Source organism: Pocillopora damicornis, chromosome 4, assembly GCF_964200805.1.
Source record: "Pocillopora damicornis chromosome 4, jaPocDami1.2, whole genome shotgun sequence".
NCBI lineage: Eukaryota > Metazoa > Cnidaria > Anthozoa > Scleractinia > Pocilloporidae > Pocillopora > Pocillopora damicornis.
The window spans coordinates 21806113-21823796 of NC_142673.1; the positions used below are offsets into that span (position 1 = coordinate 21806113).

Here is a 17684-nt window from a genome sequence, read left to right on the forward strand (position 1 = left end):
CGACTTCAAAACAAGACACAGAAATCACACCGCATCATTCCGCCACGCCAAGCACAAAAACTCTACCGAACTTAGCAAACACATCTGGATACTCAAGAACGACAACATTGACTATTCTATCTCATGGCGCGTCTTATCATCTAACTCTCCCTACAACAGCTCCAGTAAAAGATGCAACCTCTGCCTAAAAGAAAAATTCCTGATAATTTACCGACCCGACCTCTCATCACTAAATAAGCGAAACGAACTCGTATCTTCATGCCGACACAGAAACAAAGCGTTGCTACGCAACAGCTGAACTTTAAAGTTTTTAAGTTTACCGCGTATTATGCAAATTTTCCTAGTATATAAACGATAGTCACATGAATATTCTTTCATTAAACCCCTGAAGAGTGAAGCGATTCACGAAACAGGCTTGTCGGGAAATGTAGTTACGTCCTTTTTTCCTCTCATAATATATATAGCTCTTTGGCATACAAAGCTTTGCTTTCATGTCCAAATTGAGCACTCTACTAGGATGAGTCATTGCTGCTAGCATTATGCATGCTCACTAGTTTATCTAGTTTGAGCACTCTGGCATGGCTTAGATGATACCACACGTGTGAGATCACTTGGGGTGGCTATATAGCCTTACCTCCATCCTAGCATCAGCACTGCACTGATGAGGCCCAGAAGGCCGAAACAGTACTGTCTGCAGTTAGTTATATATATATATATATATATATATATATATATATATATATAACCACACAATGATGTCAATGAAGTCAAGTACCATCAAACTCAAAATTCCAGTCCACACTCTGTCACTATAATAACTTTGATGACTTCCGTGTCTTTTGATCATTCCTTTTCCCTCGATGAAAATCGTTGATTTCCTGGGCTTCCACAGGGTGAGAAGAGGCAGAGGTCTGTGAACTATCCAACTGATAACTAAACTAAAATTTTATTGTGCAGGAATACTTGCTTGTTATGAAGAAGACTTTAGAGATGGCAGACGAGGATATTGTCACTCCCATTTACGCTGGGGTCACCATATAAAAAAAAGTTTCTTTTTTAGCTTGAGTACCGCATGTGAACCGTGGGTAGTTAGACGTGGGCGGCAAAGGGTTGGGCGTGACGCGTGATAGGGCCAGTTCGTGAATTAATGAACCACTTTGAGGCATGATTTGCTACAAAAATATTTGCGACCAATGAATTTTTCTTTCAGTCCGTGAAAACCACGTGATTTCCAAAGAAAGAGAGCAGCTCGACTTGTAGACTTATTTCCATGTTCTCGTCAGTTGAATCGGGTTCATGATATCATAAATTATATTATAGAGGTTCGTTAACCATACATGTTCAATACACACGAGTAGATTCCCATTCCACTCAGAACCTGACACGCCTATTGGAATTATAAGACACTTTAATTTTTGAAGCATGCTTTCTCTGATGGAACCTATCTGTGTGCACTGGACGACCTTCAATTTATGTTCGAAGAACTTTTTATTTCAGTTAACAATAAGATAGAAATTGTGTTGTCAATGTCGTATTCTGACCCTCTCTTTGCCTCGTTATGCACAGCTAACCTCTATTTCATGGCCAATCTCTCCAACCAATAATTACAATTTGACAGACATGTTTCATCTAGAGATGAAGTAATTTATGTACGAAATGGCCATAGGTATTCTTTGATTAGATAAAGGAGATTGTTGAATTTATTTGAAATGTTGTGTTGCTTTAAACGATTTCTTTTTCGTGTGTGTGCTGTTTTGCCTTACTCCATATTCATTACTTTAGGTTGTGTTTTTTCGAGGGAAGCGTACGTTTTTGTGTGATTAACCATGAAATATGTATTTAAATCTACCGATTAACCTCTCACCTTGCGTAAGGTTTATATCGAAATTGACATCGCACCAAGGTGCCAAAATATCGCAACATTAACGACAAATCGCTAGAAAATAACTCAGTACAGTCTTTTACTTGTACCAAAGTGTATATAGCCTGTTAACGTACTTACTGACGTTTTTGATAAACAACAGTGGAGATGGAAATTGTTTTTACCGAGCAGTTGTTATTAGGAGGGATGAAACAGGTGATAAGACGAGGAGATCAGTGGGTGGAGTTACAGTTTGTTCCAGAAAAATCCAAAGGTTTTTGAGCTGCCACTCTTCGCTATTTTCAGTAACAAAAACAGTCACGGTTTCTTCAACACTAAAATTTTCTACAATGATTTCTTCGGCTGATCTAACTGACTAATCATGGTAGTTTACTGCAACTGCACAATTCCTTTTAATGCTACGCTCAGTAGCCAACGCATCCCACGGAAACGCCTTTAGGCGTCTTGTTCTCTTAAGATCCACTTCATCTGTACAATACAAAACGGGTAGCAATTTCAAAGCGGATAATCGAAAATATCCTAAGCATTAATTTGAAAATTTTACAGATTCGAAGTAAGGTTGACTAAAAGAACAAATTTCTTTGGCGTCAACCTCATTCGATCCTAGAAGTTCGAAAATTTTATTAGTCTAGCCGAAACTCAGTACTCATAAACGTTGACGCTGGAACTGATTCTTCATCGATTACTGAAATGAATTCTGCAGGAAGAAGCGTAATTCATCGCCGTTTTCGTTAGTAATTTAGCCAATTCGTTTCCTGAAATATTGCTCAGATCTTAACAAGCTTTGCCTGTGGCTTCTTTTAGTAACCCAAAGCAACTGCTACGTTCAATAACGAGTCAATTCCTACGAGTAAAATTTTTTTTGTTGAATACTAAACTTCATGAACAATGGAATGGACTAAATTTTACAAATATGTGTTTTGTTAACAAACCAAAGAATTATTGTTCAAATAAATAACATCTAAACATCAAAAACGGAGGAAAGATGTCACAAAGATCAAAGGTTCGGAAGTTTGTCCACGGGAGTAATAAAATGGAAGTCAGTCGGAAAAAGTTCTGCTGCACGTAGATAGATAAGTCTGTACGATTGACGAATCGTAACGTCCGCTACACCAGCGATGTCACCGATTTCTACAAAGGAAATACAAACGCAATCACGTCAGGTAATCGCAAGCATGTCAGAGCCGATGTGTCGTGTTTAAGGATGCCAGAGAAGCTGTGCTGATTTCCAAAGTTTTGCCTCTAGCACTTACTTTCAGCACGAATCAAATGGCTAACAATCAACATTGCATGTTAGAAGAATTTTTGATTGGACGTCTTTGACATCGCCAACTTTCCGCGCTTCTGCCGCTGCTTACGTGTATTTAATTTAAGTTCTGATTGGTCCCTTGTGATACGTTCTTTCCGTCTGATTGACCCCTGGTGTCAATTTGGTTTACGACATCCAATTGAAAAGCGTTTTACCGTGAAGTAAATATTACTCCCTAGCATATAGGATTCTTATAGATCCAAGGTTACCTCTAAAATTTCGTTAGATTTCAGTACAGCTTAGTCCAGAAATATTTAATGAACATTTATTAAGAACAATAGAGAATTCAAACCTTTCTGTGATCTCTTTTCCTCAGATGCTTGAGACGCCATGTAAATTGCAGCAGCCGCCACTGAAATGGGACTTCGACTAAAGGGAAATAAAAGAAAATTAAAATAATTGGTTATAGGAAAATAGGAACGACGCCATAACCACCATAGGGTTTGCTCAAAATAGTAGAGAATTAACAGATAAAAACTGGTTTATCCGTGCAAATAGTATATAGCTTCTTAACCCTTTAACCCCTTAGAATGACTGGCATCTAATTTCTCTTCACCATATTACTCCTGAATCAAACATTAAGGTCAGGAGAATAAAGGAACTGATTACCGACGAAAGAGGTTCTTGATTGTTAGACAAATTTTTCATGTCTGCATCTTAGAGAACAGTATGGAGAATATACATACTGATGTTAGAGTGTAAAGGGTTAAATAAAAGACAACGAAGATAATTGAATTCAATCTCGAACTCGATTGGCATTTACCTTTAAGCCCTAAGAATAATTTCGAAAATTCATTTCTCGCTACGATATTCTCTTCTGTCACTCGCAAAGACTTGTTTTGGAAATCTAAACCGCGTAGGGAATAATTCTGCGCAAATAGCTTACATACTTCCCTACCAACATCAATCTGTATCATAAACGAACGTTGAGTCAGTTATAATGAAGACTTACCCCGGCACTAAATCCAAGTCAACCGCCCTCCGTGCGATATGTGTAGCAGCCTTTTGTACGTCAGGTGGAAGACCAAGATTGGAACAAAACCTCGACTAGCAAAGATCACAAGCCGAGAAAAATTAATTAACTAGAGACGTGCACCGTAGTTTGTTATGAGAGTTTATTTCATTTTCAACTCCCAATATTGAATTTCTAGTGTTCTGATTGGTGCAATCAACCTGGTTATCGGCTCATATACCGAGTCACCTCTTACTGAAATGCTTTGCGCGAACTGTTGCGGTGCTGAAAAAAGCTTCAAACATCCAAACGTTCGAGATTTGATGAAATTTAATAAAAAAATGTTGTTCCATTCACACTTGCTGGATACGAGATTGATTACAGCCAGTTTACCATCTCATCTCCAACACGCGCTCATGGAAAAATTGTTAAATAGGCAGAAGGAGCGCGTTGATTGGCTGATCAGTGAGCTTACACTAAACTGAGTGGAGGTCTATCTCATTCAAGGAGGAGATAAAGAGAGAAGGAAAAGGGAAGTTTTGACAGACTGACTGTAACGCGGCTCCGTCAATACTTGTTTTGTCTTACATATTTCTCGCAGAATGGGGATGACAGAAATCCTAAAGAGAATTCAGTTTCTTAAGGTAGGTGAGTCAAGGCTCGTTACATAATCTTGCCTTTCTGAAGGCAATTTTTTCGAAACTAATTTTTTTTCCTTTTCTCAGGTCAGGGTTATGAGTAAAAACACGTGGAAGGACTTCCTCCATGTTCTCAAGGTGTTTAAACTCACCATAAAATCTGCTGTTGTTATGAGGTCCACACTTGTCTCCAGGGCCTTAAGTATCAGTTTGAAACAACGGCCAATTTCCTTTTTCGAAATTTTGCTGATAGCGCAAATTTCTGTGGAATACAAATTTTCGATTTGTCGTTAAAAAGATCATTTGCGAATGAGCAACTTGTGTGGACAGACAGGGGCGTAGATATGATTATTTAAAGGGAGGATCACACTGTGTCAAACAGAGGGTACTCACCAGTTTTTGCCGCCTGAATATTGTGGGTTGTATGCTTAAAAAAGCTTACAAACGGGAGAGGTGGGGGTTACGGGCGCCCCAGACTCCCCTAGCTACAACCTTGTCCCTTGTATAAGCTTCTACTTTCGATTTGGAGAGTTCACAAAAAGTAATTATCATTTAGACTGCTATCACTATGTTCACTATATCACAAGGAAACGAAATCTTGTTCATTATACATTTGACTCTGACAATTACTTGTTAAATCAAACAATATTCCCAGGTTACTTCTTTAAGCCTCGTGACGTTTTTGCTTGAGAATGTATCGATGCTGTTAGAGAAAATCCATTTTAGTCAATCCAGGCTGATACATACAGACTAATCGTTTTACCTTTAAATGTCCTAGGCACACCCTCTTGTCGACAGGCAATGTACAAACAAGCAGAAGCAATGGCATCATTACTTCTCCCTTTTAAACTCTTCTGTTCATGAACTTGTTTAAACAATTGATTTGCCCGATCCTAAGGAACAAGAGAAATCAGCAATAAATTGCTTTCTTCAATTGAGAGTTAGGAATGAAACCATTTCAAATAGGACACAAATAAACCTCACTACAAAAGCCACTTAATATAATGATCAGAACTTAAAAAGCTCTTGGATCAATATCAGTATGTGGGCAATTGCCCACCTACCCCTCCCCTAACCCAACAACAGTCAATTGATAACAAGTTAGGGTTAATATTGGATTAGGGGAAGGGTAGGTGGGCAGTTGCCCAGATACTGATATTGATCCAAACTCTCAAGTTTGAGAAAATAATTTTTCCAGTATATAGGTCAAACATCATCTTCTGATTGGAATTTGCCTGCACTAACAGGTATGTTAAGTAGATAAATTAAGAATTTTCAAGAAAATGAGGAAGTCACAGCCACTCTTGAACCTTTTCAAGCTACCCTCTTGATTCATTGGCTTTCTTGAAAGGAACCTGTGAAGGAGCCTGTTCCAAGCACTCCATGACAAAATGGCAGTATTATGGTATGAGAAGGCAACTTGAAATTAAACTTGGAAAAATGGAGTGGGCAATAAGAAGAGCCACAGAAAATAATGCTCTTTTCTTTTACACATCATTGCCTGTCACTCCACCAGTACCATTGTGCTGCTGCTTAATAACTGAATTACGTGAGGAGAAATTTTTATATGCTAGGGGCCTTACTTTTGGACTACTGGTAAACTGTCAGCAACTTAATTTGAAATACCCCACCGATGGATTTGATTGACTTGGTTTGAACAAAATGGCTTACCACTATTTTCCTGGGTAGATTTATCCTGTCAGCCATGATACCAATTTCTCTAAAAGCATTCATGAGACTTCTGTCCGAACCAGTCAACTAAGTTTAATGAATGAGGAGAAGAAAGAAATGAAAAAATGTTAAAAGGCCATAGTGAAATCATGAAGCTCCTAGAGTCCATGACTGTTTGATTGGACCTTGATGATGGTATGGCCAGGATAAATTAACATTGCCCTGTAATTTCAAACAGAACTCACCCCGCCTCTATTGTGATATTTGGAGTATCCATCTGTTTCACTGTTTCCCACTGGGACTCTTTCAATGATTGTTGACAGATCTCCTCCACCTAATAATGGATTCTAAAAAATAGAAATTTACCATGTATGAGATATTTTCATTAAAGATCAAGGTAAACCTGGTATTACATGGGTTTTGCTTTACTTTGCCACATGATTTGTCTAGCAAACTTGTGCCACCATTTAAATTATTCAGAAGCAAAACTAAAGCATATCATGACTTGCTCTTTTACATTTTCTTGCCCTTCAGGCAGTTAGCTTATTTTCATTTGGGGTTCTCATAGGCTCCTTTTAAAATTTCTTTCCCTCTCATTGCCAAAATATCAATTGTATCAACAATATGGCTTCTAACCCTAACTTTATACTGAATAATTTTTCATCACCCACATATAATGCAAGACATTAAACTACAGACTGCCTGTCAAAATGTAGAACTCTTGCTGCTTTGCAGTCTCCAAAAAAGAGTCCAATCATGAGCCATTCCCGTGGATTATGATCTATAGCTTAAAAGCTATGCTTGCACCAATCAAATTTGAAAATGGTCTTTAGCATACCAGCAACAAATAGTGTAAAAGTAATTTCCCAATCAAAAAACCATCCTACTATCATTCTCATGTGATTATAATATGCTGTCTTACCTGTGCTGCTCCAACACGAGAGGGATCACTGGTAGCCTTCTCATTACTAAATGTTCGCCATTCTGAGCCAACATCAACCACTCTACATAAAAGGAAAAAAAAAAGCCAAAATAATAGTTAAATTAAAATTATTTTAGCCCAGTTAATGTATACATCCCTTTGTTATAAGCACAGTTTTGACCTCCTGTAAAACCACAAAGTATGAGAGACAATTGGAATAAATGGAATGATGCAGTTTCTTATGTTGATAAGATGCCTCATTTTCATCATAATCACAAACAAATTTTGAAAAATTTGTAATAAAATAATTAAAGGTTTTTTTTGATATCTCAGTGCATTTAAATATTTTTCTGCATTATAAATCAGCTGACTAAGAGAAGCTATCATGCACAGGATCACCAAGGCATAAGTTGCTAGCATGCTTTGATGAAATGAAGGAAAACAAAGGGGGAGGGGTATCCTTTAGATTCAGTGTGATGTGATTGAATGGTATCAGCCTCTGTTGCTTTGAAACACAATATTCCAATATAAAATATCCCTCTCTCAATTTAATTTGCTGTAACTTCCTTGTATAGCAGATGACGTCAGCATAACACCAGATCACATGCTGATGCGCTGATGATGTGAATTCTCTCGAATCGATATTAACCGCTTTGCAGAGTTTTACTTTAGTCACAACAACGATGTTTTATTACTTGGAGGAAACATTTGAACGTTTCTGATTACATAAAAAGATACACATGAAAGCAAGAAATAGCAACGACATGAAGGAACAGATTTCGAAGTAGGAGTGTTTCCTAAACTGATCCGATAAGAAGACACGTTAACTCAAAATTATCAGCGAAGGTTCTATCATTCCTTTCGCTCAATCGCTTTGAGAAATAAAGGAAGCATTAAGGAATCTACGGCTCTCTTAGAGAGTAACAAAAATGTAGGTATGACGACAGTTATTGATTTTATCATATTTTTAAGCTTACCGATCTCCGACAACAAGACCGCATTCAGAGCAAATCATATCTCCCGCTCGATAATCTTCGATCAACGGAGCCTCTGGATGATGAGAACATTTTATCGTCTGAGAGCTGAAACGCGAGCGAAATAAAATTAAAATTATGAAGCAAGTCCACTACCGTAAAACAAACCACGCAGAAGCGGGATAAAATCATTTAAATTGCTTATAATCAAGAGAGGGCCTGACTAACCTACTAGCCATCGCTCTCGTGTCAATACAAATCTCTAGCTGAGGTACCGCGCAATTTATACAGTTTCTTACCGGATGTGACGTAATGGAGGAAGCCGATATGCTATTTTTGGTGGTCAGTTTTTAAGCGATCCCGTGTACCTCGAGGAACCTGCTTTGTTGATGGAGATTCGCTGACGATGGCTCAAAATCGGTTGTCGAATGTGACGGTGGAACAAGTTAAAGGTGACATAATCATTTAACTATATTTTGGTTTTATCAGTACAATCTTTCAAAGCAGTAAATGAGATGTCTTGCTAAATACGGCCTCTGATCGGCTCGTTAAGTCATTTTGCTTTGTTTACGTCCCTGTTAGCTATGTAAACTACTTCACATAGTGATCGGAAACGCTTCGAGTGGTGTCAGCAGGTTATGATTTTTTTCTATTTAAGCGCTAAGTAAAAACATTTATGATCACATGTTCCAAAACCGAGCGAAATCGTGCAGGTAGGAAACAGAGCCTGAGGACTAATTATATGCTAAGAGGGTAAAGTTTCCGCACAGCCCCATAATATTGTAAAACAAATCTGTTTTCCCAAGGGCAATGTATTGTTTTTGTCGTTGTTTTCTCTATTCAAGAACTGAATACATAATGTGGTATGAGGCTATACTTCCACTCAGTCTCCCACTTCCAAAGCACTGTTCCCTTTGGTAAAAGGGGATACCGATGAGTGTTTAGGTATCATTATCCTAAACAATTGTGTTATCCATATTATTCAGCTGCTATGAAAGAAATTTTAGAAGCATTTGACAAGCCACAAAACAAAGCTAAAATGCAAGAAATTGAACAGGAGGCTAATAGTGATTTGGTAAAGCTGCTTCAAGAACGACTGCCATTTGCTGCAGAGATTCAGAAAGAGGTGATTAAGTGTCATGGCTTCTCTGATGATGGAGATCAAGGTAACTCTGTAGTAGCTTCCTGGGAAATGGGTAGTGGCAGAAATGGAAAAGAGAAAAAAAGGCACTTTCCTCTGTTACCCTTTAGTCACTTGGTCCATTTCCACCCTTACCTCCTAATCACCAGAAATGACATTCACTAGATTGTCTTCAGAGAAAATTTTTTTTGTTAAGAAAAACTGCCAGCCAGGTCAATTAATCCTGAATCTTAAGCACTAATCTACAGGAAGTGCAAATTAAAGTTTGGGAACTATTAAAGTTGCTCTGCATAGAACCATAGTATTTATGTGCATTTTGTGCTAGAAATCAAACATTGAGTGGTTGATTGGAATAGATATAGATACTTATTTAAAATAAGTCAACTAAGTGGTCTATTGATTTGTTTCTGCTTTAGGTTCTCTGACATTTACTCATGCTATCAAGTTGTTTGAAAAAGAGGATAAAGAAATTGCCTCCATGGCAGCTGATCTGAAGATGAAGTTCATCCCACCCCTTCCACACCCCCCTCTTTTTGTTCCTAGGGATGTCACATGACAAACTTCAAACCTCTCATTGTAGAATATTCTTTTATTACAATCAAATGGACTACTCATTTGAAGAAATGTCACTGGGTCAAGGTGTTTCATGTCTGTTGTTAGTTTAGGTATGGTACAAGCCATTTTTGAACATGAAATCCAGTTACATCTATAGTTTCAATGTGTATTCAATAGAATTATAAAAGTAGCCTTTGGTGTTGTAACTTCACTGTTTAAAAAGCATAAAAGTGACAACTGCCTGAAATGAGCTGCAGTTTGACTTTAGCTTGATATAGGCCAAGCATACAGGAGTCATTGCTACAAAGCCTTTTCTCCCCAAGGAGTGACAAAAAAAGAATTTTTCCAGACAAGATCAATTCATGTTCAAGCAGAGAGGTGATGAGAAATTAAAATATCAACTATCAGATGTTGTTTAAAACTCAGAGCCAAAATTTGAAGGAATGGTGAAAGGGTTAACCATGCAAACTTGTAATGACCATTGAATTCACAACTTGAATCAATAAAAGAGTGCTATAGCCAGTGAACTGGGATTGGTCTAAGATCTCTGCCAAGAGTTGTTAAAACATGACGAAAAAACAATAAAACAAAACAATGCTTGAACTACCACTAAGTACATTTATGTATAGATAAACAGATAGGCTAAATGCCCTGCCTGAGATGTGTTTCATTATCAGTGTATAGACGATAGCCTCTTTTTGAAGCAAAAAATATGCATGGATATTTGTCCATGAACATTATGTGTTCCAAGATGCAAAAGATGTTCAGACATAGAAGCTAGAGGAAAACTGTGAGCTTCAAAGAACAGATAATGTCCAAGGACAAATATATGAACATATTTTTGCACCAAATATAGGCTAATGTGTGTTCATTATCCTTCAAATATTTTGTAACCCAAATGAAAAATGTTTACAAACAGCTTACTGTTTTGCTGCATGGGATGTTTCTTCTAAGTGTTTTCTGGTACAACTTTATGAACAAATAAATGTTTCCCTTTTTCTATAACACATCATGAATTAAATTTTAAACAAAGACTTATCATAGTGGACGTAAGGTTTAAAAATTGGGGAATATCACCTGAATGATGACCTTGGATATCCCCCAGTTTTAGCTGGTGAATATCTTTGGTCAAATGATGTGTTTATACTAATGCATGTGAGCAAAAATATTCAACGAGTCATAAATAAAGTTACAAGTAACATGATATTGAAAAATCAGACAATATCAAGAAACAAAATGTAATGTACCTTGTAAGGAATATCTTTATTTGCACAATGTGTCCATTGGTAAGATTAGGTTCTTTACTTAAAATATACATATATTAAAAAATGAATACAAGTATCTTGCTATTTGCAAGAAAATATTATTTTCGTATGTATCAGAAAGAATAACCACAGCATTCTTAAGTTTTAATATCAATAGTTTGTAAAATATTCTTGCAACTTTTTTATCACCAAAAATAACATTCTGTTATAATTAAATGAAAACCACCAATTGTGCTGTTTTTTTCCCTCCATAATTTAGTTGGTGTGATTCTCTGATAACATAAATAAGTAATGGGCCTTTTCAGATAAATTGAAAATGTCGTCTTTCTTGGTTTTAGCCAATATGTGATTGGTTGTCTACAGTGCCTATGATCCTAACACAAATTATATAAGTTTTTCATTCATTGTTAAATATTCCATAATTAATAGTAAAATGAAACCAGTTATTAAATGCATACAAACTGAATCAAAATGAATTTGATATATAAAATAATTATATTATGTTGATATCATTTAATGTATATTCTGCAAAATAGTAACTAAGAGTTTCAACACCTGTGTAATAACAGCTTTGTAGAAAATTAACTGTAAAATTACTTATTGTTGATTCATATTTCCCTTGAAGGAGAGCATTCAGTCTAGTATTTGGTCACCCTATTGGTGTCATCTGGTTGATTCCAGTGTATTGTCATCATGCACGTATTCTCTCACAAGCATAATGCATTGTTCGTAGGTACAGAAAATGAGTGCCACAGACAAACCAGCCTGGAATAGAACAAACAAGTTATTTTGTTGTAAGGTAGAGTTTGCCTAGGAACTTAGGACCCTTTCTGGTTAGAGTTAACCCTTTACACCCCAAGATCAGTATGTGTATTCTCTATACTGTCCTCTATACATTTCATAAGGTGCTGATAAGTAGAATTTGTTTAATAATCAGGAGTGGTTCTAGTTAGCAATCATTTCCTTTAAGTTTGATTCAGGGGTGATATTATAAGGAGGAATTAGAAGCTAGTCACTCTTAGGGGTCTAAGAGTTAACCCTTTAACTCCCAAAAGTGACCAAGACAGAATTTCTCCTCACAATATCAGTACAATATCAAAGAGACAAGTGATGAGAATAAAGAAAAATATCAGTTAGAGGATTATTAGCTGATCTAACACCGATTTCTCAAAACTAACATGACAAGAACTGTATGGCAGACAGTAAGGAGAATTACTAATGAGATCTTGGGAGTTTAAGAGTTAATTATGGTTTGCTTAGCATGAAGCAACTGGTGGTATTTTACTTCTCCTGGTGGTATGCTAATCCACCTCAAGTTACCCTTCAGCATTTCCACAGGCTTTGCTGTTCATTTGCTACAACCCAGTCATTCTCCTGGATGGAGAGAGGTCCCATGTGAGTAAAGAGATAATGGCTGCATCCTTCTCACCTTTAGTGTACTTGGAGCCAGTCCTTTGAAAAAACCAAAAGCACCTTCTTCCCTAAGAATAATCCTGAAGCAGTCTAACATGCCATTATATTTCTGAACTCTTCCAAATGTCTCCCTTGCTTCTTGAAATCCTTGTATCTTTAGCAGTAGAAAAAAACAACAACAAAAGCAAAAATTAAAATTATGAAATATTTATTTCACAAGAGCAAAATTTACATCAGCTAGAGGGTACAATTACAAAGATCTAAAATCAATCAATCAATTATTTTCTGTCAAAACAGAAGCTGAGGTTTCTAGAAGATATGATCTGTAAGATAAGGTTTCATCATTCCTTAGACCAAATGACAAAATAAGATTTCAAAATAACACAAGATCAAACAAAGAAATTAAAAGCAGTTAACTTTAAAATGTATGCCAGTTTGTGAAAATCTCAATACAAGTTAAAATGAATAAATGCTTTACATAAAGTAATACAAATTAATGATATAGTACGCTAGAAAACACACCATGAGAGTGACAGGAATTTAAAATTAATAAATCATGAAATGACATGCAAAGGAAACCCTATGATAACTTGTGATTGCATCTACCAAAGAAGCAAGTAGTTTGAGTCACAGTCAGTATTCAGGTAAGATTCAACTGGCATGGCATCCTACAGATTTTGTAAGTCGCTAGCCCAACACCTTTAGTAAATGAAGGTTTTGGGTTAACGGCAAACAAACACTGTACCCAACATTCCCACAAGTTTCCATACAACATGTACATGTAAACAGAAATAAATAAAGGAGGTAAGTTTGAAAAAATGATTAACATCTCCCCATGACATCTGTACACTATTCAGCAAACAGGTAATGAGAATATTGAAACTTATCAGATAGAAGTTGTTGTCTTGATCTACAGTGTAACACCAAATTCTTGTAAATTATTTACAAGGAAATGCGTAGATGCTAGATGGGAGAATTAACTATTAGATCTTGGGAGTAAAAGGGTTAGGAAACTACAGTGCTGCATTGGTGGGGGGATTAAAATTTACATCATAAACTCATTTAATAAAACCAAATTGAAATTCAACCAAAGTCACCCATACTTCTAAAATGTTCTAGCATTAATTAAAGTTGAGTATTTACATCACCACACCTGTAATCTTTTTTTCACCATATCTAGAGGATAAATAGTCCCTTTGCTAAAAATTCCTGCTAACGCTCCACAAACAAGACTTTCATTGACCCCTGCAGCTTTGTAAGGATCTTGTCTCTGTAGTAAAACACATATTTTACATCTTAGAAGAACTAATAAACTTCTTCCAAACAGAACAATTTGTTAGCTCAGACACTAAACATGAAAGTAATAACTTTCTGTTGGATAGCATTATTTTGAGGGGTACTGTAACACTAATAATAATAATGATCATTTGCATAGAAATTTTTTTTTTTTAACTTGAAAATGCCAAGAAGGAAATATATATAATAATATTAGATATAAATTTGAATTCTTAAATCGTCTGATTATCAAATAATAATTAAAGATGTTCTTTACTTATCAAGCAGCATCTTGGTTCTTAATCCACTGAGCAAATTAACAGCTGGCTGCATGGCTAAAGAGAACACCCCAAACAATTTTTTTTTCAAACTGATTTATTTTGAACATCCCTATTGAGTAAAATTGCAAACTTATAGACAAGACCTGATAGGCTCAGAAAAAACCAAGTATGCATCCATGGAAAATTATCCACGTAACCAATTGTAAACAAGTTGTATTTACCCTAAATAAGCAGAAGTAACATTTGATTGTTGATCATCCAAACACTTCTAATCTACAACAATAACACCAGCATACCTTAACCCCAAATGAGATTTCCCAAAGGGTTTTGAAAAATGAATAAAAGCCAAATTGAAGCCCGGCATGAGGGAAAATCTGCACTAGAGTAGGAACAAGTCCTGAAAAGACAAAGAGAAAGTGTTGATAATTCTATGATGAAAACAACTCGTTTACCTTGATAATGCATGTGGAAATCATTTTGACTGGCAATAGCCAGACACTTTGTTTCCTAGGAATGAATTTATCCTCCCAATTCAATACACCATGAAGTAGATTGGTCACAAGATTTAAAAAATTATTTTCATCAAAGAGTTCCTTTCCTTTTTGTAAGCACAAATTCCTAAGAATTAGCAAAAAATAATGTAGGTGTTAATCAGTGTGAAGAATGGGGTAGCAAATACTGAAAGAAGAACAGTAAGGGCCATGCAGTAATACTTTAATATGATCAGATTAGATAGTCCGAGAGTACACCATGTTAGTTTGCATATCTTCCATACTGTTCTACATATGTTACATAGGGTACTGACAAGAAGAATTTGACTAACAATCAAGAGCATTAGTTGGTGATCATTTCCTTCATTCTTGTCACACTGTTGTGTGATTCTAGGGTGATATTGTGAGGAGATATTACATCCTAGTTGCTATTAAGTGTCAAATTATATTGACTAAGACAGTTGTTTACTTGGTGTATATAATATTATTTCATACAGTATACATCACAACATAACCTGTGAGGTTTTTACCTTTATAGAATGATCTGATCCCCTCTTTAGCATACATCTTACTAGCAGCTTGGACAAGATTCTTGTAAACCTATATATTTGGATAAATGAGAGGGTAAATAAGGAGAAAATTAAAATGTTCAAAAGGGTGAAAATGACCAAAGGCAAACAGCAAATAGTTGGCCATTATGAAGCTGATTTAAAGGGTGTGATCATGAAGAAAAAAGACAAGAAAAAATGAAAATATTTGTTACTTTAGGTTCTCCTTGTGCCACAAGCCTTGTTCGTAAAACATCTAAAGGTTGTGCTACTGTTGATGAAAGACATCCAGCAAGCCCTCCACATACAAAATGTGTCACTGTATTGTAAAAAAAAATAAAATAAACAAAGATATGTTCAATTAAACCAGTGCATAGCTTGCTTACCATTGTAGTTGGTAACTTGGAATGACAAACAAACTGATGATGTGATATAAATTATACCTTTATCATAAGAACGCCTTAGGAATTCTAAGAGTTTTAAGAAAAGCACAAAAAAATTTAACCTGGTTTCCATTTCTGATCTGTACATCTAGGATTTACTCTCCACATAACCTCTGTAATGGCTTCAAAAGCAGTGAACTGGATTAAAAAGAAAAAGAACATCACAATAAACTTTTAGTATTCTTATTTACTAGTAAAAAAACTTGTTAAAGAATATTGGTTAAAGCTAACCTGAAAATATCCATAAACAACTGATAGAGCTTGAGCAGGAACATGCCCTTTCCTGTTACAATTTAAATAGATAACCATTCACTACTGAATTCATGTATGTTATACAGCAAGTTATACTTGAAGCTGAGAAGACGAGAACTGAACATCTCACTTAAACGAGACACAGGAGGAAGGCATTTATCAGCAACCTCAGCAAGTGTCTGTTTTCACATGTCACACCTCTATAGCCACTCGTAAAGATGCCGCATCAAATCCAACTAACACTACTCCATCGTCTTTTGAAAGACAGACGGATGACTACTATTGTTATAGGGTAATTATTGATATGTTCTTACTTTTCAAACATAGCTCTTCTAAAACTCTATATGCTACTCAATTTTACCCATGGAACATTTCCAAATTATATTTTCCTCAGTTACTTTCAGGTGTGTTTAATGTACAATGATGAGTTTGAGACAAAAAAATTATGGCTCAAACCAAGGAGAAAACTGAACCACAACGTAAACACAACTAATATTTTTAACTTGAGAATGCATACTGGCAATTTGCTTACCAAAGTGAAGTAAATCCCTCCTCTTTATAAATAAGTTTGAATGCTTGCCATATTCCTGAGTATTTACCTGTGGCTATTTTCTATCACAGAGATAAAACAGAGATAAACATTCATTTTACAGTAGTGACATTCAAAATTCTCAGTAAAATACCTCACCTTACTTCCACAGTGCATCCCTTGTTGTCTGACTGCTTACTATGTTGAAAATAACCCATTTTAGCAAGCTGCCTATTTCTAGGTTTACTACATAAGTGAAAGACAACGCTGCACACGCCCGATCCGAGAAGCGAAAAATCCCACAGGCAGCCCAAGCTCCAGCCTCTCTTAGGAGTAGGAAACCTAGAAATGGATAACTCGCTTAAGTGGCATCGTTTCAACATAGTTAACATTCAGACCACAAGCGATGCACTTGGAGGTAAGGCGTGGAATTTTGTTATTGAGAATTTGACCAAAAACCTATGATTGATGTTTAGCGCTTTCGATCTGCCTCGGAACACAAGCGATTTATTATTAGCGCTTTTGATTGAAGTCAAACAACGGCGTTTGGTGCAACAACACAAGCGATTGAGGTTCTGCACTAGCAACTGACCATTTAAGAACGGAAAATAAATTGATTTGCATTTACAATTGGCACTAACGATTGAGTATTATCACTGACGATTTAAATTTTTAACACAAATGGTTCCTCATAGGAGCTTGGGCTACTTGTGGTATCACATAGCTGATGGCCTGATGCAACAGGAAGATGAGCTTGCTCAGATCTTTGGTATGGCCACTTTCTTGGAATAAAACTAACAGAAACTTACTTAGCCTTCATGAAATAATTCATCACCTTGGATGTAGGTTCAATCTGAAGTTGAAATCGTATTTTAAGGACATCGAACGGTTGAACCACTAGCCGAGTTACCAGCCCAGACACAGAACCACACACTCCATACTGGGTTGAAGATATCTTCTTCTCTTCACGACCTGGATCAAAACCAACCATTTCCTCAGTGAATACATGCTTTGATGACATTTGCACTCAGATGATAATTGGTAGTAATGCCACGGGAAAGAATAACAATTGTTTCATGGTTATTCAATCGGGTACGCACTGCTGCCTCCGCCATCTTGATCATATCAATCCGAGAAAGACTG

At 36.3% G+C, this 17684-nt stretch overlaps 3 protein-coding genes across 4 annotated transcripts; 1 reads left to right on the forward strand and 2 right to left on the reverse strand.

Moving 5' to 3' along the window:
• Positions 1–1937: 1937 nt before the first annotated feature.
• LOC113669958 (transcription initiation factor IIB) lies at positions 1938–8625 on the reverse strand. Its single transcript, XM_027186040.2, has 10 exons — positions 8577–8625; positions 8352–8456; positions 7375–7456; positions 6698–6799; positions 6453–6539; positions 5545–5674; positions 4934–5043; positions 4144–4238; positions 3484–3560; positions 1938–3013 (listed from the first exon to the last, which is right to left on the reverse strand). The coding sequence occupies exons 1-10, from the start codon at positions 8585–8587 to the stop codon at positions 2880–2882; spliced, it is 933 nt and encodes a 310-aa protein (XP_027041841.2). The 5' UTR covers positions 8588–8625; the 3' UTR covers positions 1938–2879.
• Positions 8626–8649: 24 nt separating this feature from the next.
• Positions 8650–11875, forward strand: LOC113669959 (protein C10). Its single transcript, XM_027186041.2, has 3 exons — positions 8650–8800; positions 9335–9514; positions 9906–11875. The coding sequence occupies exons 1-3, from the start codon at positions 8755–8757 to the stop codon at positions 10043–10045; spliced, it is 366 nt and encodes a 121-aa protein (XP_027041842.2). The 5' UTR covers positions 8650–8754; the 3' UTR covers positions 10046–11875.
• On the reverse strand, positions 11292–17674 carry LOC113669961 (mitochondrial thiamine pyrophosphate carrier). 2 transcript variants are annotated; one of them, XM_089202527.1, is made up of 11 exons: positions 17377–17506; positions 16701–16739; positions 16545–16624; positions 15992–16043; positions 15823–15898; positions 15533–15636; positions 15300–15369; positions 14575–14675; positions 13876–13992; positions 12739–12876; positions 11292–12074 (listed from the first exon to the last, which is right to left on the reverse strand). In XM_089202527.1, the coding sequence occupies exons 2-11, from the start codon at positions 16716–16718 to the stop codon at positions 11973–11975; spliced, it is 858 nt and encodes a 285-aa protein (XP_089058653.1). In that variant the 5' UTR covers positions 16719–16739; positions 17377–17506; the 3' UTR covers positions 11292–11972. The 2 variants fall into 2 exon arrangements, with proteins under 2 accessions (XP_089058653.1, XP_027041845.2); XM_027186044.2 differs by lacking the exon at positions 16701–16739 and having other exon boundaries at positions 17377–17674.
• Between the last annotated feature and the right edge of the window lie 10 nt (positions 17675–17684).